At 51.3% G+C, this 23,423-nt stretch overlaps 1 protein-coding gene across 2 annotated transcripts in view; it reads left to right on the top strand.

Moving 5' to 3' along the window:
* The first annotated feature begins 2,816 nt into the window (after window positions 1–2,816).
* Window positions 2,817–23,423, top strand: part of SEPTIN5 (septin 5) — a 333,604-nt gene continuing 312,997 nt past the window's right edge. Inside the window, exons 1-2 of one of the 2 annotated variants that reach the window (XM_086942639.1) lie at window positions 2,817–2,961; window positions 3,156–3,169. In XM_086942639.1, the coding sequence (XP_086798765.1) occupies window positions 2,919–2,961; window positions 3,156–3,169 (57 nt within the window). In that variant the 5' untranslated portion in view covers window positions 2,817–2,918. The remainder of the gene's footprint in view (window positions 2,962–3,155; window positions 3,170–23,423) is intronic. The other variant, XM_086942641.1, reaches the window with a different exon arrangement.

Genomic DNA, 23,423 nt, shown 5'->3' with positions numbered 1-23,423 from the left:
GGTGCGCGTCCGCTGCGTCGGACCCGTAATGGGGCAAGGATTTAAACTCTCTCCTGCACCGAAAAGTCAGCAGCCTCCCTTGCGGCGCCGGAATCCCAGCGCGATCGACTTCACGTGACTACCGCATCTTGGTCATGGGAGGAGTCACTGAGTCCATAGCACCCGACTGCACAGAGAGTTGGCTGGGTCCGGCTATCATCTGCTTGTGGAAACTTTGTCAAAGAACAAGGGAAACCCAAAGGAATATCACTAGGGACCTTGGGCAGTTACGTATTTCAAAGGACAGTGGTCCCTAGTAGTTCAGGGGTTAGGCGGAATTGATGGACATACACTCAATAGTCAGTATGACCTTTGTCCAGCAGGACAGGTTTTTATTTCAAGAGATAATGAAAACATAAAGGGATTTTTTTACAAGGTGGGTACAACCAGTAACCCACAGGGGACAAGACACAACAGGGGGGTAGACTTGACGTAACAAGGGCGGTCTGTGTTAGTATCTCAGTGAACAGACAATTGTGAAGTACAGAGCATCATTGTAAACAATTTACTGTTTGTAGGGTACATATGATGCTACTATGTCGACGGCGTTTCGATGCCTACACACAGATACATGGCATCATCTTCAGGACAAAGAAATGATTAGTTTGTCTTGAAAGCATAACAGTTTGTAGGGCCGAAATTGCGGTCCACAAAGCGGTCTGTTATGCAGTACTTAAGCTTTTAGAATCAAAGCAAGTGAAGAGTTTGGGAGCACAATGGTAACCAAACCAGGGCAAGGGAGCCTCTACATACGAGACCGGACCAATCGCGTCTCATTCCTGGTTTGGCCGCTCCTCGTATACACAGGATACAGAATGGCGGGTTACCATTGTGCTCCCAAACTCTTCACTTGCTTTGATTCTAAAAGCTTAAGTACTGCATAACAGACCGCTTTGTGGACCGCAATTTCGGCCCTACAAACTGTTATGCTTTCAAGACAAACTAATCATTTCTTTGTCCTGAAGATGATGCCATGTATCTGTGTGTAGGCATCGAAACGCCGTCGACATAGTAGCATCATATGTACCCTACAAACAGTAAATTGTTTACAATGATGCTCTGTACTTCACAATTGTCTGTTCACTGAGATACTAACACAGACCGCCCTTGTTACGTCAAGTCTACCCCCCTGTTTTGTCTTGTCCCCTGTGGGTTACTGGTTGTACCCACCTTGTAAAAAATCCCTTTATGTTTTCATTATCTCTTGAAATAAAAACCTGTCCTGCTGGACAAAGGTCATACTGACTATTGAGTGTATGTCCATCAATTCTGCCTAACCCCTGAACTACTAGGGACCACTGTCCTTTGAAATATGTAGAAACTTTGTGGCACACATTGCCCATCGTCGTCGCCAGGGTACCGTGGGAACCCCTGGTCACACCTGCAGCCGCTTGTACGCCATTCTTGCACACTGACACCAATCGGCGAAGAACATGTGCGGTCTACATCACAATTATTTTTAATATATAACATCTGACCTTGCCTAGATAGAGGATGTCGGATAATAGTATCTGGGGCAGTGAGCTACCACTGGAGAGTTCGGGTAGATCCCTACACCAGCCTTCCTTTTGGCTCAGTCAGAGCTTGACTTGGCTTGCCAGACTTTTTGCAAATCGTTATTGTTGGAGAAGTTGCCTGGTCCTCATTAATCTAAAAAAAAAAAAAAATGAATTAGCTAAATGCAAAAATATTTTTTGGTCTCAAAAAACGCACACTGCCATAGTACTGCGTGGCACTCAAGAAAACGACTTTGTGCGTGGATGTACTACTTAGGAAAGGGCAGAATGCTGTCGCTCACAGTGAAGTCAGCCAATGGCTGCATTGGGCTGACCCATTGCCCCATTCTGTATGCTGTAGCGGGTGGAAGAAAAATGCAAATGATACAATAGCTGACCAATGGTTGAAGAGGGTTGGCTGAAATCCCATACAAGAAAATACATCTATAATTTTAGGGAAATAAAAACACCTCAGGTAATACCAGACCTAAAAAGCAAATACACTAGTAACAGAACTCAACTGGGTACCAGAAATGAGCAACTATTAGCCAAGACAAAATAGCAGACTTCATCTGGGCAAGAGGAAAAGAAACACATGTGTATAGCGAACAGAGCCAGAAAGGAAGCAAGCGGAGTGCTGTATTGGTGAGGCAGGGAGGGCTGGGCTGCAGCCCGTGACAGGCCCAGTATTAGTGAGATATGAAGGTCTGAAGCCTGTATTGGTGAGGCAGGGAGGGCTGGGTTGCAGTCGGTGACAGGCTAGTATTAGTGAGGCAGGGAGGGCTGAAGCCTGTATTGGCGAGGCAGGGAGGGCTGGGCTGCAGCGAGTGATTAGTGAGGTTAGAAGGGCTGGGCTGCTGCCAGTGTCAGGTTAGTTTTGGTGAGGCAGGGAGGGCTGAAGCTGGTATTGGTGAGGCAGGGAGGGCTGAAGCTGGTATTGGTGAGGCAGGGAGGGCTGGGTTGCAGCCGGTGACAGGCTGGTAGTGGGATGACAGTCGGAAGGGCTGGACTAAGGCTTCAGACAGGTTGGCATTGGTGCTGCGGCATGGGGGCGGGACCCCAGCCTGTGACAGGGAAGCATTAGTGCTACTGGCAGGGGGCGTGGCCTCATCCTGTGACAGGCTGGCATTGGTGTTGCATCCAGGGGGCGTGGCCTCATCCTGTCACAGACTGGCATTGCATCCAGGGGGCGGGGCCTCAGGCTCTGACAGGCTGGCATTGGTGAGACGGGGAGGGCTGGTCTCAGCCTGTCACTGGCTGGCCCCGCCCTGTAATGCACAGGCTCTGAGCAGAAGCAGGCAGACAGAGCTCTATTGTGCCTGTGGATCAGCAGGCTGACAGCAGCAGGAGATCCCCCCCCGGCCCCCACCGGACTGCAGCATCATGAGCACGGGCATCAGGTACAAGAGCAAGCTGATGAAACCAGGTGAGCGGGGTGTGGGGGCGCTCTGAGGGGTGGGGGCAGTCTGCGAGGGGGTAGCGCTGTCTGCAGCCGAGCCTCACCGCCTCCTCTCTCCTTCCTCCCCCCTGCCTGCCTCTGATGATGATGATGATGGGCGCCCTCCCTGGACCACGGGATGTCTGTACCTGCCGCCGCCCCCACCTCTCTTCCACCCCCAGCGGATGAAAAGGAGGTAGGACCCTGCTTCTTTCTGTCATTTGGGGGCGACGCTCCGGTGCGTGCCGGCTGCAGACCGTGCGTGTGTGCGTGGGCGTGTGTGCGTGTAGCCTCTGGCAGTCATGTGTGTCACACCCGTGTACCCGCGTTTGTTGCATCTGTGTGTATCAGAGCCAGGATCATTATTCGCAGTATGTCTCTGTGTGTTACACCCCGGGGTGTCTTGTGACACAGCGGATCTGTGTTTAACATGCTGCATACATGCGTATGTATATATCTGTCCTTCTCCGTTGCATCAAAAGCTAACCCGCAGGAAGATGTGTTGCGCCCATGTGTGCATGTATGTGGGTGTCGCGTCTCTGTGTGAGAGAGACAACTGCGTGTTTTTGTGTGGTGCATCTGTGCTGTGTGTATGCGTTTGTATGTGTAAGAGAGAGACAGACAGACGGTGGTCCGCTCACAGATGCCGGCGCCGTGTGCATTTGTGGCGCATTTGCGTTGTGTGTCTGTGTGTGGGAGAGGGAGGCGGAGGTCCACCCATTGAAGCCGGCGTGTGCACGTGTGATACATCTGTGCTGTGTGTCTGTGTGTATGTATGTGGGAGAGAGGCGGAGGTTCACCCACTGGTCCTGCTGTGTGCATGTGGGGCACATCTGTGCTGTATGTGTGTGTGAGAGAGAGGCTGTGGTCCACCCCATGAAGCCGGCGTGTGCATGTGTGGTGCATCTTGCTGTATGTGTGTGTGAGAGAGGCTGTGGTTCCCCCACTGGTGCCGGTGTGTGCTGCATGTGTGGTGGTACGTCTCAGCTGTGTGTCTGTGTGTGAGAGGTGAGAGAGAAAGGCAGAGGTCCACCCACTGGTGCCAGTGTGTGCATGTGTGAGCCACCTCTGCTGTGTGTCTGCGTGTGTGAGAGAGAGGCAGAGGTCCACCCACTGGTGCCAGTGTGTGCATGCGTGAGCCACCTCTGCTGTGTGTCTGTGTGTGAGAGAGGCGGAGGTCCTCCCACTGGAGCCGGTGTGCATGTGTGGTGCATCTGTGCTGTGTGTCTGCGTGTGAAGAGAGAGGTGGACGTTCACCCACTGGTCCTGCTGTGTGCATGTATGGCGATCTGTGTTGTGTGTCTGCGTGTGTGTAAGAGATGCGAACGTCCTTCCACGGATGCTGGTGTGTGCAAGAATGCTGCACCTCTGCTGTGTGTCTGTGTGTGTGAGAGGCCGAGGTCCACCCACTGATGCCGGTGTGTGCATGTGTGGTGCACCTCTGCTGTGTGTCTGTGTGTGAGAGAGAGGCAGGGGTCCACCCACTGGTGCCAGTGTGTGCATGTGTGGTGCATCTCTGCTGTGTGTCTGTGTGTGAGAGAGAGGCTGTGGTCCCTCCACTGGTGCTGGTGTGTGCATGTGTGGTGCACCTCTGCTGTGTGTCTGTGTGTGAGAGAGAGGTGGAGGTCCACCCACTGATGCCGGTGTGTGCATGTGTGGTGCACCTCTGCTGTGTGTCTGTGTGTGAGAGAGAGGCAGGGGTCCACCCACTGGTGCCAGTGTGTGCATGTGTGGTGCACCTCTGCTGTGTGTCTGTGTGTGAGAGAGAGGCAGGGGTCCACCCACTGGTGCCAGTGTGTGCATGTGTGGTGCACCTCTCCTGTGTGTCTGTGTGTGTGAGAGAGGCCGAGGTCCACCCACTGATGCCGGTGTGTGCATGTGTGGTGCACCTCTGCTGTGTGTCTGTGTGTGAGAGAGAGGCAGAGGTCCACCCACTGGTGCCAGTGTGTGCATGTGTGGTGCACCTCTGCTGTGTGTCTGTCTGTGTGAGAGAGAGGCTGTGGTCCCCCACTGGTGCCGGTGTGTGCATGTGTGGTGCACCTCTTCTGTGTGTCTGTGTGTGAGAGAGGTGGAGGTCCACCCACTGGTGCCAGTGTGTCTCTGTGTGGTGCACCTCTGCTGTGTGTCTGTGTGTGAGAGAGAGGCAGAGGTCCACCCACTGATGCCGGTGTGTGCATCTGTGGTGCACCTCTGCTGTGTGTCTGTGTGTGAGAGAGAGGCAGGGGTCCACCCACTGGTGCCAGTGTGTGCATGTGTGGTGCACCTCTCCTGTGTGTCTGTGTGTGTGAGAGAGGCCGAGGTCCACCCACTGATGCCGGTGTGTGCATGTGTGGTGCACCTCTGCTGTGTGTCTGTGTGTGAGAGAGAGGCAGAGGTCCACCCACTGGTGCCAGTGTGTGCATGTGTGGTGCACCTCTGCTGTGTGTCTGTCTGTGTGAGAGAGAGGCTGTGGTCCCCCACTGGTGCCGGTGTGTGCATGTGTGGTGCACCTCTTCTGTGTGTCTGTGTGTGAGAGAGGTGGAGGTCCACCCACTGGTGCCAGTGTGTCTCTGTGTGGTGCACCTCTGCTGTGTGTCTGTGTGTGAGAGAGAGGCAGAGGTCCACCCACTGATGCCGGTGTGTGCATCTGTGGTGCACCTCTGCTGTGTGTCTGCGTGTGTGAGAGAGAGGCAGAGGTCCACCCACTGGTGCCGGTGTGTGCATGTGTGGTGCACCTCTGCTGTGTGTCTGTGTGTGTGAGAGAGGCAGAGGTCCACTCACTGGTGCCAGTGTGTGCATGTGTGGTGCACCTCTGCTGTGTGTCTGTGTGTGTGAGAGAGGCAGAGGTCCACCCACTGGTGCCGGTGTGTGCATGTGTGGTGCACCTCTGCTGTGTGTCTGCGTGTGTGAGAGAGAGGCTGTGGTCCCCCACTGGTGCCGGTGTGTGCATGTGTGGTGCACCTCTGCTGTGTGTGAGAGAGGTGGAGGACCACCCACTGGTGCCGGTGTGTGCATGTGTGGTGCACCTCTGCTGTGTGTCTGTGTGTGTGTGAGAGAGTGAGAGAAGGAGATCTACCCACTGATGTCTGTGTGTGCATTTGAGGTGTATCTGTGCTGTGTGTCTGCACGTGTGAGAGGTGGAGTTCCACCCACTGGTGCTGGTGTGTGCGTGTGTAGTGCATCTGGCTGTGTGTCTGTGGGTGTGAGAGTGAGAAACTTGTACTAGAGATTATGGCAAACATCTAACCACGATAATCAACCGAATGTTTAAAACAGGTGGCTTCAATTCTACCTTTAATTAAAAAAAACACGATCTCAAGCTCCGCCCCATCTCACGCCTCCTACTGCCTACCAAGCTGGTAGAAAAAAGCCGTAAATATCCAGTTATCAGACTTTATTCAGGTCAATCAGCTTCTAGGTCCTGCACAGCAGGGTTTCAGATGCCACCACAGTGCTGACACTGCCCTGGATGCTGACGGCACAGCTGCCCTGATCCATGCCACCACAGTACTGACACTGCCCTGGATGCTGGAGGCACAGCTGCCCTGGTCCATGCGACCACAGTGCTGACACTGCCCTGGATGCTGACGGCACAGCTGCCCTAGTCCATGCGACCACAGTGCTGACACTGCCCTGGATGCTGACGGCACAGCTGTCCTGATCCATGAGGCCACAGTGCTGACACTGCCCTGGATGCTGACGGCACAGCTGCCCTGGTCCTTGCGGCCACAGTACTGACACTGCCCTGGATGCTGGAGTCACAGCTGCCCTGGTCCATGCCACCACAGTACTGACACTGCCCTGGATGCTGGAGGCACAGCTGCCCTGGTCCATGCGACCACAGTGCTGACACTGCCCTGGATGCTGGAGGCACAGCTGTCCTGATCCATGCGACCACAACGCTGACACTGCCCTGGATGCTGGAGGCACAGCTGCCCTGGTCCATGCGACCACAGTGCTGACACTGCCCTGGATGCTGGAGGCACAGCTGCCCTGGTCCATGCGACCACAGTACTGACACTGCCCTGGATGCTGGAGGCACAGCTGCCCTGGTCCATGCGACCACAGTGCTGACACTGCCCTGGATGCTGACGGCACAGCTGCCCTAGTCCATGCGACCACAGTGCTGACACTGCCCTGGATGCTGACGGCACAGCTGTCCTGATCCATGCGGCCACAGTGCTGACACTGCCCTGGATGCTGACGGCACAGCTGCCCTGGTCCTTGCGGCCACAGTACTGACACTGCCCTGGATGCTGGAGTCACAGCTGCCCTGGCCCATGCCACCACAGTGCTGACACTGTCCTGGATGCTGGAGGCACAGCTGCCCTGATCCAGGCGGCCACAGTGCTGACACTGCCCTGGATGCTGACGGCACAGCTGTCCTGATCCATGCCACCACAGTACTGACACTGCCCTGGATGCTGAAAGCACAGCTGCCCTGGTCCATGCCACCACAGTACTGACACTGCCCTGGATGCTGGAGGCATAGCTGCCCTGGTCCATGTGGCCACAGTGCTGACACTGCCCTGGATGCTGACGGCACAGCTGCCCTGGTCCATGCGGCCACAGAGCTGACACTGCCCTGGATGCTGGAGGCACAGCTGCCCTGATCCATGCCACCATAGTACTGACACTGCCCTAGATGCTGAAAGCACAGCTGCCCTGGTCCATGCCACCACAGTACTGACACTGCAATGGATGCTGGAGGCACAGCTGCCCTGGTCCATGCGGCCACAGAGCTGACACTGCCCTGGATGCTGGAGGCACAGCTGCCCTGGTCCATGCCACCACAGTATTGACACTGCCCTGGATGCTGGAGGCACAGCTCCCCTGGTCCATGCGGCCACAGTACTGACACTGCCCTGGCCCATGCCACCACAGTGCTGCCACTGCCCTGGATGCTGACGGCACAGCTGCCCTGGTCCATGCGGCCACAGTACTGACACTGCCCTGGATGCTGGAGGCACAGCTGCCCTGGTCCATGCAACCACAGTACTGACACTGCCCTGGATGCTGGCGGCACAGCTGCCCTGGTCCATGCCACCACAGTACTGACACTGCCCTGGATGCTGGAGGCTTAGCTGCCCTGGTCCATGCGGCCACAGTACTGACATTGCCCTGGATGCTGACGGCACAGCTGCCCTGGTCCATGCGGCCACAGTGCTGACACTGCCCTGGATGCTGGAGGCACAGCTGCCCTGGTCCATGCAGCCACAGTGCTGACACTGCCCTGGATGCTGACGGCACAGCTGTCCTGGTCCATGCGGCCACAGTGTTGACACTGCCCTGGATGCTGGAGGCACAGCTGCCCTGGTCCATGTGGCCACAGTACTGACACTGCCTTGGATGCTGGAGGCACAGCTGCCCTGGTCCATGCCACCACAGTACTGACACTGCCATGGATGCTGGAGGCACAGCTGTCCTGGTCCATGCCACCACAGTACTGACACTGCCCTGGATGCTGGAGGCACAGCTGCCCTGGTTCATGCCACCGCAGTACTGACACTGCCCTGGATGCTGAAAGCACAGCTGCTCTGGTCCATGCGACCACAGTACTGACACTGCGCTGGATGCTGGAGGCACAGCTTCCCTGGTCCATGCGGCCACAGTACTAACACTGCCCTGGATGCTGGAGGCACAGCTGCCCTGATCCAGGCGGCCACAGCGCTGACACTGCCCTAGATGCTGACGGCACAGCTGCCCTGGTCCATGCGACCAAAGTGCTGACACTGCTCTGGATGCTGGAGGCACAGCTGCCCTGGTCCATGCCATCACAGTACTGACACTGCCCTGGATGCTGGATGCACAGCTGCCCTGGTCCATACCACCACAGTACTGACACTGCCCTGGATGCTGGAGGCACAGCTGCCCTGGTCCATGCGGCCACAGTACTGACACTGCCCTGGATGCTGGAGGCACAGCTGCCCTGGTCCATGCAACCACAGTACTGACACTGCCCTGGATGCTGGCGGCACAGCTGCCCTGGTCCATGCCACCACAGTACTGACACTGCCCTGGATGCTGGAGGCTTAGCTGCCCTGGTCCATGCGGCCACAGTACTGACATTGCCCTGGATGCTGACGGCACAGCTGCCCTGGTCCATGCGGCCACAGTACTGACACTGCCCTGGATGCTGGAGGCACAGCTGCCCTTGCCCATGCCACCACAGTGTTGACACTGCCCTGGATGCTGATGGCACAGCTACCCTGGTCCATGCGGCCACAGTACTGACACTGCCCTGGATGCTGGAGGCACAGCTGCCCAGGCCCATGCCACCACAGTGCTGACACTGCCATGGATGCTGACGGCACAGCTGCCCTGGTCCATGCGGCCACAGTACTGACACTGCCCTGGATGCTGGAGGCACAGCTGCCCTGGCCCATGCCACCACAGTGCTGACACTGTCCTGGATGCTGGAGGCACAGCTGCCCTGGTCCATGCGGCCACAGTGCTGACACTGCCCTTGATGCTGACGGCACAGCTACCCTGGTCCATGCGACCACAGTGCTGACACTGCTCTTGATGCTGAGGCACAGCTTCCCTGGTCCATGCCACCACAGTACTGGCACTGCCCTGGATACTGAAAGCACAGCTGCTCTGGTCCATGCCACCACAGTACTGACACTGCCCTGGATGCTGGAGGCACAGCTTCCCTGGTCCATGCGACCACAGTACTGACACTGCCTTGGATGCTGGAGGCACAGCTGCCCTGGTCCATGCAACCACAGTACTGACACTGCCCTGGATGCTGGCGGCACAGCTGCCCTGGTCCATGCCACAACAGTACTGACACTGCCCTGGATGCTGGAGGCTTAGCTGCCCTGGTCCATGCGGCCACAGTACTGACACTGCCCTGGATGCTGACGGCACAGCTGCCCTGGTCTATGCGGCCACAGTACTGACACTGCCCTGGATGCTGGAGGCACCGCTGCCCTGGTCCATGCGGCCACAGTGCTGACACTGCCCTGGATGCTGACGGCACAGCTGCCCTGATCCAGGCGGCCACAGTGCTGACACTGCCCTGGATGCTGATGGCACAGCTGCCCTGGTCCATGCGGCCACAGTGCTGACACTGCCCTGGATGCTGGAGGCACAGCTGCCCTGATCCAGGCGGCCACAGTGCTGACACTGCCCTGGATGCTGACGGCACAGCTGCCCTGGTCCATGAGGCCACAGTGCTGACACTGCCATGGATGCTGATGGCACAGCTGCCCTGGTTCATGCGGCCACAGTGCTGACACTGCTCTGGATGCTGGAGGCACAGCTGCCCTGGTCCATGCCACCACAGTACTGACACTTCCCTGGATGCTGGAGGCACAGCTGCCCTGGTCCATGCCACCACTGTACTGACACTGCCCTGGATGCTGGAGGCACATCTGTCCTGGTCCATGCCACCACAGTACTGACACTGCCCTGGATGCTGGAGGCACAGCACCCCTGGTTCATGCCACCACAGTACTGACACTGCCCTGGATGCTGAAAGCACAGCTGATCTGGTCCATGCGGCCACAGTACTGACACTGCCCTGGATGCTGGAGGCACAGCTGCCCTGGTCCATGCCACCACAGTACTGACACTGTCCTGGATGCTGGAGGCACAGCTTCCCTGGTCCATGCGGCCACAGTACTGACACTGCCCTGGATGCTGGAGGCACAGCTGCCCTGATCCAGGCGGCCACAGTGCTGACACTGCCCTGGATGCTGACGGCACAGCTGCCCTGGTCCATGCGACCAAAGTGCTGACACTGCTCTGGATGCTGGAGGCACAGCTGCCCTGGTCCATGACACCACAGTACTGACACTGCCCTGGATGCTGGAGGCACAGCTGCCCTGGTCCATACCACCACAGTACTGACACTGCCCTGGATGCTGGAGGCACAGCTGCCCTGGTCCATGCGGCCACAGTACTGACACTGCCCTGGATGCTGGAGGCACAGCTGCCCTGGTCCATGCAACCACAGTACTGACACTGCCCTGGATGCTGGCGGCACAGCTGCCCTGGTCCATGCCACTGCAGTACTGACACTGCCCTGGATGCTGGAGGCTTAGCTGCCCTGGTCCATGCGGCCACAGTACTGACACTGCCCTGGATGCTGACGGCACAGCTGCCCTGGTCCATGCGGCCACAGTACTGACACTGCCCTGGATGCTGGAGGCACAGCTGCCCTGGCCCATGCCACCACAGTGCTGACACTGTCCTGGATGCTGGAGGCACAGCTTCCCTGGTCCATGCGGCCACAGTGCTGACACTGCCCTGGATGCTGGAGGCACAGCTGCCCTGGCCCATGCCACCACAGTGCTGACACTGTCCTGGATGCTGGAGGCACAGCTGCCCTGATCCAGGCGGCCACAGTGCTGACACTGCCCTGGATGCTGAGGGCACAGCTGCCCTGGTCCATGCGACCACAGTGCTGGCACTGCTCTGGATGCTGGAGGCACAGCTGCCCTGGTCCATGCCACCACAGTACTGACACTGCCCTGGATGCTGAAAGCACAGCTGCTCTGGTCCATACCACCACAGTACTGACACTGCCCTGGATGCTGGAGGCACATCTTCCCTGGTCCATGCGGCCACAGTACTGACACTGCCCTGGATGCTGGAGGCACAGCAGCCCTGGTCCATGAGGCCACAGTGCTGACACTGCCCTGGATGCTGGAGGCACAGCGGCCCTAGTCCATGCGGCCACAGTGCTGACACTGCCCTGGATGCTGACGGCACAGCTGCCCTAGTCCATGCGGCCACAGTGCTGACACTGCCCTGGATGCTGACGGCACAGCTGCCCTAGTCCATGCGGCCACAGTGCTGACACTGCCCTGGATGCTGGAGGCACAGCTGCCCTAGTCCATGCGGCCACAGTGCTGACACTGCCCTGGATGCTGACGGCACAGCTGCCCTGGTCCTTGCGGCCACAGTACTGACACTGCCCTGGATGCTGGAGGCACAGCTGCCCTGGTCCATGCCACCACAGTACTGACACTGCCCTGGATGCTGGAGGCACAGCTGCCCTGGTCCTTGCGGCCACAGTACTGACACTGCTCTGGATGCTGACGGCACAGCTGCCCTGGTCCATGCAACCACAGTACTGACACTGCCCTGGATGCTGGAGGCTTAGCTGCCCTGGTCCATGCGGCCACAGTACTGACACTGCCCTGGATGCTGACGGCACAGCTGCCCTGGTCCTTGCGGCCACAGTACTGACACTGCCCTGGATGCTGGAGTCACAGCTGCCCTGGCCCATGCCACCACAGTGCTGACACTGTCCTGGATGCTGGAGGCACAGCTGCCCTGATCCAGGCGGCCACAGTGCTGACACTGCCCTGGATGCTGACGGCACAGCTGCCCTGGTCCATGCGACCACAGTGCTGACACTGCTCTGGATGCTGGAGGCACAGCTGCCCTGGTCCATGCCACCACAGTACTGACACTGCCCTGGATGCTGGCGGCACAGCAGCCCTGGTCCATGCCACCACAGTACTGACACTGCCCTGGATGCTGGAGGCTTAGCTGCCCTGGTCCATGCGGCCACAGTACTGACACTGCCCTGGATGCTGACGGCACAGCTGCCCTGGTCCATGCGGCCACAGTACTGACTCTGCCCTGGATGCTGGAGGCACAGCTGCTCTGGTCCATGTGGCCACAGTGCTGACACTGCCCTGGATGCTGGAGGCACAGCTGCCCTGATCCAGGCGGCCACAGTGCTGACACTGCCCTGGATGCTGACGGCACAGCTGCCCTGGTCCATGCGACCACAGTGCTGACACTGCTCTGGATGCTGGAGGCACAGCTGCCCTGGTCCATGCCACCACAGTACTGACACTGCCCTGGATGCTGGAGGCACAGCTGCCCTGGTCCATACCACCACAGTACTGACACTGCCCTGGATGCTGGAGGCACAGTTGCCCTGGTCCACGCGGCCACAGTACTGACACTGCCCTGGATGCTGGAGGCGCAGCTGCCCTGGTCCATGCCACCACAGTACTGACACTGCCCTGGATGCTGACGGCACAGCTGCCCTGGTCCATGCGGCCACAGTGCTGACACTGCCCTGGATGCAGGAGGCACAGCTGCCCTAGTCCATGCGGCCACAGTGCTGACACTGCCCTGGATGCTGGAGGCACAGCTGCCCTGGTCCTTGCGGCCACAGTACTGACACTGCCCTGGATGCTGGAGGCACAGCTGCCCTGGTCCATGCCACCACAGTACTGACACTGCCCTGGATGCTGGAGGCACAGCTGCCCTGGTCCATACCACCACAGTACTGACACTGCCCTGGATGCTGGAGGCACAGTTGCCCTGGTCCATGCCACCACAGTACTGACACTGCCCTGGATGCTGGAGGCACAGCTGTCCTGGTCCATGCCACCACAGTACTGACACTGCCCTGGATGCTGGAGGCACAGCTGCCCTGGTCCATGCCACCACAGTACTGACACTGCCCTGGATGCTGGAGGCTTAGCTGCCCTGGTCCATGCGGCCACAGTACTGACACTGCCCTGGATGCTGGAGGCACAGCTGCCCTGGTCCATGCGGCCACAGTACTGACACTGCCCTGGATGCTGACGGCACAGCTGCCTTGGTCCATGCAGCCACAGTGCTGACACTGCCCTGGATGCTGACGGCACAGCTGCCCTGGTCCATGCAGCCACAGTGCTGACACTGCCCTGGATGCTGACGGCACAGCTGCCCTGGTCCATGCGGCCACAGTGCTGACACTGCCCTGGATGCTGGAGGCACAGCTGCCCTGGTCCATGCAGCCACAGTGCTGACACTGCCCTGGATGCTGATGGCACAGCTGCCCTGGTCCTTGAGGCCACAGTGCTAAAACTGCCCTGATCCTGCTCGAACCTATCGGCAGCTTTTGATACGGTCAATCATCACCACCTGATTGATCTGAGTCAGTGGGACAGCACTGACCTTGTTGTTTCCCTCTCGGGGTGTGTACAATCAGTGGCTCTTGACTCTTTTGTTTCTGAACCATTTTCATTGCCTTGCGGGTTCCCTCAGGGGTCCTCTCTTAGCCCCACTCTGTTTAACATGTATGTGACTTGACTGCCCTAGTTGATAAGAGTCTTCTGCTTTTCACTCACTTCCTATGCTGCTGACATGCAAATTGTTGTGGCATTATCAAACCATGATACGGACAGAGGGCCCAGATTCCACGACTGCATGTGGCAGTCAGTAGATGGATGGGCAGTGTTATGTTATGTTATGTGGGTATTTGTAAAGGGCACGGCTACTCTTACGCGTGTCCCTGTGCTGTAATAGCTGCTTAAAACTTAATTCAGGGAAGAAGGAAGTCAGGGAAATAAGACACCCTTCTGGTCACCATCCTGGTGGCCGGAAGACTGGGCGCCCTCCCAGCACCGGGGCAGAAGGCCAGAAACGTAACAGTCCAAATGGACAATAAACTCACCTTCGGTGACCAGGTTAATGTGCTCCAAAATGCAGCCGATCGCCAAATTTAAATCGGTAACTGCTGCCACCTAGACTCTACACTGGCTCCCTGTAAGGAATAGCATTAAGTTTAAGGCTCTCAGAACCGCCTTAAAGGCGCTCCATGACCCAGGTCCCCGCCACCTGAAGCAGACTCTTAAATGGTACGAACCCAGCCGAAACCTTTGTACTTCTGGTGCTACGACCCTGGTGGTTCCCAGATTCACGCGAGCCAACTGGGCTGGAAGAAGCTCTCTTACTTACACAGCCATGGCTTTGAACCACCTGCACTTCTGCATCAGACCGCCCCCCTCTGCCCCCCACCCCCTAGAGATTGTCATCCTTAAGGAAAGAGCTGAAACCCTGGCTTCCTGGGGACTAGGCCTTGTGATTTCCTTGTCCAAACAAGAGCTCGCGCCGGGACACTTCCCCATCGAGAGCTCTATAAATAGATTTAACATAAATATATCATAACAGGTACTCCCACTGGTGCCGGTGTGCGCATGTGTGGTGCAGCTCTGATGTGTGTCTGTGTCTGAGAGAGGCGGAGGTCCACCCACTGATACAGCTGTGTGTATGCGTTGTGCATCTGTGCTGTGGGTAAGTGTGTGAGAGAGGTTGAAGTACATCCACTGATACTATTGAGTGCATGTATGTTGCATCTGTGCGTCTTTGTGTGTGAGAGATGTGGGTCCCCGTCCACTCACTGGTGCTGTGTGCATGCGTGGTGCTCTTCTGCTGTGTGTCTGTGTGTGTCATAAACAGATGTGGCGGTCCATCCGCTGGTACTAGTGTGTGCATTTTTGGCACACCGCTGGTACTAGTGTGTGCATGTGTGGTGCATCTGTCTGTGTGTCTGAGAGCGGCGGAGGTCCACCCATTTATACAGGCGTGTGCATGTATTCCGCATGTGTGCTGTGCGTCCGCATGTGTGCGAGAGGCGGAGTTCCGACCACTGATACAGGCGTGCGCATGTGTGGGGAGTGTGACACCCACTCTTACTGTTGCTGCTGTGTGTCTTTCTGTGTGTGTGTGTGAGAGAGAGAGGCAGAGGCCTATCCATTGTTGACGACGTGTGCATATGTGCTTTGTGTGTGTGATACATTCCCGAGGGGTTGTGGACGTGCCCCTGCGTCTGTAAGTATGCACTGTCTGTGTGTCTTTCTCTGTGCTCAGACGGCGGGGGGCTGTGGTGCGACTCTCCAGCGGGCGCTCGTCCACACGTCTGGACCAGGGTTACGTTTCATATATCGAATTGTGGCTGATTAAGCGGAAGGCGCCCCACCCCTCCCCCCCCACGCCTCGATATCACCCCTGGGGTAGAAATCCACGCCTCGGTATTACTTTTCTGTACTAGACCGCACTTCAATATTACAAATTATCCCCGAATAATACATTCTGTATTAATTCGTTCCGATATATTAAACCTTCATTAATATTCCATAGTTCGATATTGTACCTTTCATGTTATTTCACACGTTGTGATTGTACTTTAAATTACATTCTATGCGTCAGTATTATATGTTATTTAGGTCGCAGGCCTTCTTATAATACCTCAATATTATACCTTCGATAACATTTCCAACCTCAGTTTTGTTCCATCTGAGTTGTTTCGACCTTATGCCTTCTATAACATTCCACTCTTAACTCTATACCTTCCATAGCAACCGACGACTGGAGATAATACTTGCTCTGGCCGACCATGTTATAATAATATTATACCTTGGTTCCTTCCACGCCTCGTTATTGTACCTTCAGTAACATTCCACATCAGTATAGTATCCGTTGAACGTCATCACAGGCCCAATATTATACCTGGTATAGCTGTTCCTGCATCAGTTTCCTACCTTTTGTAGCAATCCAAAGTTCCATGCTATATCTTAAGTATTATTACGCATTTCAGTCTTCATACTTCCAATAGCAGTCAGTCCCTTGATATTACACCTCCTGTAACGGTCCACCCTTAAACAAAACATTCCACGCAACAATACCGTGCCTTCTGTAGCAACCCATGTCTAAATATATCATATTCTTTAATTCCACCCTTCAATATTACACCATCAACAGCACTGAACTCCTGCGTAACTCCTGTGACGCTCCATATTTCAGTATTATACCTTCGAGAACATTTTACACCTTTACATTGTATATCATATATCATTGTGCACTTCACTATTATTCCTTTTCTAACAATTCACAGCTCAATGCTATACTTATGTGTAATTCCATTCTTTAATATGTACCTTCTGTAGCATTGCGCTGCAGTATTGTAGCTTCCGAGGCACCCTCGTCGTTCCATAACACGTGCTATACTTTTTGTATCACTCTACACTTCTATATTATACCTTCAGTGGCGACCCAGTCCTTCAGATTATACCTTCTCTAGCAATCTATTCTTTAATGTATGTCTTCTGCAGCAGTCCACGCCTTGGTATTCTCTCTGTTACAATAAATGCCTCAACATTGTATCTTCTATACAAATGTTCACCTTCATAATATAACTTTAGTTGCAACCCACTCCTCAATGTTGAACCTTCTGTAACAATCAGCACCTCAGTATTATACCTTCCATAGCATTCCACGCCTTGACAGGGTTACTTATGTGTCATTCTACACTTTGATATTACACCTTAGGTCATATCCCACACCTTCCTTCTATGCCAACATGAGATTGTAATTAAATCTTCTCCACCAGTTCACACCTTAAATATTGTGCCCTCTGTAGTAAATTGGATTTATACCTCTTGCAGCAACCCAAGTCTCAGTATCTCGCCACCTGCATCATTCCATCATTCAAAAGCATAACTTTGATAACATTCCAGACTCAATGTTCCATCTTGAAGACAGTGCATGCGTCAGCACTTGGGGTCTTGAACCACTTTTTGATTAGCTATTTTACTGACACCCAACTCTATTATGAGATTAAAACTCATGCTGACATCCTTCACCTCAACAACACTCATCAAGATTCAAGCCTGGTTCCACAGTAACCCCCTCAAACTCAACCCTAAAAAAACTGAAATTATTCTCTTTTCCCCTAAAAATAACAAGCTCCCCATTCAGAATTGGATCACAGACCTTAACGCCCTCAACTGCTCCTTATCTTTCTCCTCCTTTCCCCTTATTGATAAAATTAAAAAATACCTTAAAAGAATAGACAACATACACCTATCTATAATAGGAAGGGCAAACTATATAAAAATGAATATTTTTCCACGGATTCTCTACCTTTTTAGAGCAATCCCGCTCCTGGCAGGAGCTAACTTCATTAAGACCATCGATTCTACTATCTCTAAATTTATGTGGAGTTATGGTAAGATAAGAAGAGCCCTCCCTCTGTTGTCGTTACCCTATGACAGAGGAGGACTAGCTATACCTAACCTAAAACTATATCTATGGGCAACATTAATTCAATCTATGGATCCCCTACTGACTGGTAAAAAAATTATCTCATTGCCCCCAGATTCATACATTCCTTCGATTTATGAACTCAGCCTTGGGGATAAGTGTAAGGGGTTATTCTTAAGGCAGGTAGAGTCCTCATATTATAAAAAAAATTAAACTGAAGACAGTTCTAGATGCATGGGCTGTGTGGAAAGCTATTTCTAAATACCTATCTATTCCCACTTTTACAAAATATACCCCTTTGTGGCATAGCAAGATTATCTCCCCCTCTCTTAATGATACTACCTCGCAGAGGTGGGAGCGTCTAGGTATCAGCACAGTCGGTGACTTTTTAGGACATAATATCCCCAACTCTTTTGAATCTTTCCAAGAAAAATACTCCATTCCCACCTATGACTTTCTCAAATTTTATCAAATATTGTCAAGCATTCGCAACAGTATACCAACAACGGTATTAGATAATTTGCCACTTCTTGAAGTTATAGGTAAAAAATCTACAAGAATAGGGGCTCTTTATCAGTTGCTGTTGGTTAAAACCCCTGATCTTGAACGAACCGAACAATCTTGGGCCGTAAAATTAGCAAACCCCAATGTTGATATTGATCTCTCAATTGCTCTTTCGGCAAAATACTTTATAGCCTCTAACCTAAAAGCACAATACTACAGAGTTTTATACAACTTATACTACACTCCGGCAAAATTATTTGCCTGGGGTCTCCGGCCCGACGATAACTGCCCAAGATGTAAACAACCATTGGCCAATTTATTACATATGTTCGCTGAATGCTCGGAACTGACAAGGTTAAAGGCCATGATACTGGAGTTTTGGGCCCAGGTCTTCGAACATCAGATAAAAGACTCATTAACTCTGTATATATTAGGCCATGATGACTCTTTGGGTCATAATAGTGAAGAACAAGCGGTTGTTTTTCTGGGGTATGCCGTTTTCCGTATCATTCTGGCAGCTCGATGGAAAGATCCGGAACCCCCTACTTTTCGGATGTGGCTAAGTCGATTCCTCGCAATTTATAAACAAGAAATTGCAATATATGCTACTAGAGGTAGAAAAGTAAGAGCAGTTGGAGCACAGATCTGGGACCATATCTCTAGCTGGTATACTAATGAGAGGGGATATTCAGCTCCTGCCAGTGATTAAATGATTAAATAATTTGATATTGTTTCTTGTTTACCCAGCTTTTTCCTTTCTATTCTATTAGGCTGTATTCTTTTTTTCCTTTGTTTTATATTTTTCTCTGTGTCTATTGCTATTATACCATTGATACCTTCTATGTTTTTTTTTTATATTATATATTATTTCTGTTACCCAAGTTATGATATGAAATGATACATTTTGTATTTTGTCTTTCTTCGGGAATCTGTACTGCGTCTGAATGTGCCAATAAAAAAAAAAAAAAAAAAAAAAAAAAGAACTCAAACTACATCTCCTCAATAAATACTGGGGACCCTAATCCTTATCTGTTCTTTTCCACTGACTACATCTGTCCGACCCTAAATGCATCTGCCCTCCCTTTTTCAGCCTTACTCGCCCTTCCTCCTTGTCACTTCCCCCTCCCGGTTTACCACCTTCACTCCTCTTTGCACCCCCCTTCCCTTGCCAATCCCTCAGCCCTCATCCCCTCCAACCCCCCCCACTTCTGCCCCTCCCCCTTCTCTTCCTCACCAACTTAACGGACCACTAACCTCCCTATCCTGACTCTGCAATTTTCCGACTCTTTTTCTACAATTTGTGCCTTTTGATATTTTTTGATTATCACATCTTCCACTTTTTGTTGTGCCTATTACCCATATTTATCATTTTGAAATCTGTCAGGCGGAGACTTATATGTTGTTTATATACATTGATGCTATGTATGTCCCCTGTTTTATTGACCTTCTTGTCTCTAAAATGTAAAGCGCTCTGCTACCCCTGGGTCCAGCCAGCACTATATAAAACCTCTAAAATAAAATAAATAAATAAATAAGCGAGTACTTTCTGTAACACTACATATCACAATATCTTACTTTATGCATTATTCTATACCTTGATATGAAACCTCCTGTAGCGATCTGACCTTTTATTTCATGTTATGTATCGCAATACATGCCTGAATATACCTTCTGTTGCATTTCACTTCTCTATATTTTACCTATTGTAGCAATCTTAAACTCTTTTTAGTAATCTGTGCTTAGATAATATACCTACAGTAAAACGCCAACATGCCACACCTTAGTTGTACATCTTCGGTTGCAATTCATGCATCAGTATTAAACCTTCGTTAAAAATCCAGACCTGGGGCAGTTTTACAATAAGTGGCGCATCCCTGCATATCAGCAGGGATGCGCCACTTATTGTGCGCCATGACTCCGCCACCATTGATGCGCTACATTTACAATGCGGCGCACCAATGGGCAAAAACAGCACAGATGCGGGACGCATCTGTGCCGTAAAGGCGGCGCATTGCTGGAGTTGCGTCGCAAGCACGAGGCAGCTCCAGCAAGCATCTGGGGGGCCTACCTTGTTAATGCTGCGTCAATCCTTACGCCTGCTTCAAGCAGGCGCAGGGTTTTGACGCAGCATGGGCCCCAAAGTGACTGAGTGAAATCTTGTAGATTCCACTCAGCCACTTTTAGGAGGCGTTCCTGCGCCGGAACACCCCCCCTGCGCAGAAACGCCTCCTTCTGGCGCAGGGCTTTACAACGTGACGCATGTCCCAGATGCGTCACGTTGTAAGTACCCCGCACCATGGCGCATCTTTTGCACCGCCGCTGCGTCACAAAAGTGACGCAACGGCGGCGTAAATGGGGCGCAAGGGGCTTGTAAATCTTCCCCCTAGATTTTATAAGTTCTGTAGTAGCCCACACCCCGATGTTATACTTCCAACATTCTACTTCTTGAATTTATATCCTCGTAGCAATCCACACCTCAATATTATACCTTCAGTAACATCCACACTACAGTCTATCTCTTTGGTAGCAAACCATACCGCACTATCGAGCCTTATAACATACCAGGCGTCAATATCATACCCTTTGTAGCCATTCACACCTCAATAATATACTTTTTGTAGCAATCTATGCATAGATATTATACTTTTTCTGTCATTCCACAATTCAATATTATGATTTCATTAACATTCCACACCTCACTAGTAAACTTTTATTATCGTTCCACGCTTCAATAGTAGACACCTCGTAGCATTCTGTTACCTCGATATTGCACATTCTGGGTGATCTACACTTTAATATTATACCGTTTGTAATTTCTCACACATTGATGCTATGCCTTTTGCATCATTTCACGCTTCAATAGTACACCTCCCGTAACATTCTGTTACCTTGATATCATACATTCTGGATGATCTATGCTTTAATATTATACCATTAGTGACATCTCACACATTGATGCTATACCTTTTGTATCATTCCACGCTTCAATAGTACACCCCATAGCATTCTTTTACCTCGATATTACACATTCTGGATGATCTACACTTTAATATTATACATTATTATGACATCTCACACATTGATGCTATACCTTTTGTATCATTCCACACTTCAATAGTACACCTCCCATAGCATTCCGGTACCTCGATATTACATATTCTGGATGATCTACGCTTTAATATTATACATTAGTGACACCTCACACATTGATGCTATACCTTTTGTATCATTTCACGCTTCAATAGTACACCTCCCGTAACATTCTGTTACCTCGATATCATACATTCTGGATGATATACGCTTTAATATTATACCATTAGTGACATCTCACACATTGATGCTATACCTTTTGTATCATTCCACGCTTCAATAGTACACCTCCCGTAACATTCTGTTACCTCGATATCATACATTCTGGATGATATACGCTTTAATATTATACATTAGTGACACCTCACACATTGATGCTATACCTTTTGTATCATTTCACGCTTCAATAGTACACCTCCCGTAACATTCTGTTACCTCGATATCATACATTCTGGATGATATACGCTTTAATATTATACCATTAGTGACATCTCACACATTGATGCTATACCTTTTGTATCATTCCACGCTTCAATAGTACACCCCATAGCATTCTTTTACCTCGATATTACACATTCTGGATTATCTACGCTTTAATCTTATACTATTAGTGACATCTCACACTTCGATTCTATACCTTTTAAATCATTCCACATTTCAATAGTACACCTCCCGTAGCATTCTGGTACCTCGATATTACACATTCTGGATGATCTACACTTTAATATTATACATTATTATGACATCTCACACATTGATGCTATACCTTTTGTATCATTCCACACTTCAATAGTACACCTCCCATAGCATTCCGGTACCTCGATATTACATATTCTGGATGATCTACGCTTTAATATTATACATTAGTGACACCTCACACATTGATGCTATACCTTTTGTATCATTCCACGCTTCAATAGTACACCTCCCGTAACATTCTGTTACCTTGATATCATACATTCTGGATGATATACGCTTTAATATTATACATTAGTGACATCTCACACATTGATACTATACCTTTTGTATCATTCCACGCTTCAATAGTACACCTCCCTTAGCATTCTGTTACCTTGATATCATACATTCTGGATGATATACGCTTTAATATTATACATTAGTGACATCTCACACATTGATACTATACCTTTTGTATCATTCCATGCTTCAATAGTACACCTCCCTTAGCATTCTTTTACCTCGATATTAACCTGATGTTCTATGCTTTAATAATATACAATTAGTGACATCTCATATATTGATGCTATACCTTTTGTATCATTCCACGCTTCAATAGTACACCCCATAGCATTCTTTTACCTCGATATTACACATTCTGGATTATCTACGCTTTAATCTTATACTATTAGTGACATCTCACACTTCGATTCTATACCTTTTAAATCATTCCACATTTCAATAGTACACCTCCCGTAGCATTCTGGTACCTCGATATTACACATTCTGGATGATCTACACTTTAATATTATACATTATTATGACATCTCACACATTGATGCTATACCTTTTGTATCATTCCACGCTTCAATAGTACACCTTCCTTAGCATTCCGGTACCTCGATATTACACATTCTGGATGATCTACACTTTAATATTATACATTATTATGACATCTCACACATTGATGCTATACCTTTTGTATCATTCCACACTTCAATAGTACACCTCCCATAGCATTCCGGTACCTCGATATTACATATTCTGGATGATCTACGCTTTAATATTATACATTAGTGACACCTCACACATTGATGCTATACCTTTTGTATCATTCCACGCTTCAATAGTACACCTCCCGTAACATTCTGTTACCTTGATATCATACATTCTGGATGATATACGCTTTAATATTATACATTAGTGACATCTCACACATTGATACTATACCTTTTGTATCATTCCACGCTTCAATAGTACACCTCCCTTAGCATTCTGTTACCTTGATATCATACATTCTGGATGATATACGCTTTAATATTATACATTAGTGACATCTCACACATTGATACTATACCTTTTGTATCATTCCATGCTTCAATAGTACACCTCCCTTAGCATTCTTTTACCTCGAT

This window comes from Lissotriton vulgaris, chromosome 11 (assembly GCF_964263255.1).
Source record: "Lissotriton vulgaris chromosome 11, aLisVul1.2, whole genome shotgun sequence".
Classification (NCBI taxonomy): domain Eukaryota; kingdom Metazoa; phylum Chordata; class Amphibia; order Caudata; family Salamandridae; genus Lissotriton; species Lissotriton vulgaris.
Note: the sequence above shows the minus strand (reverse complement) of the source record. Positions and strands in the feature narration are given on the sequence as shown.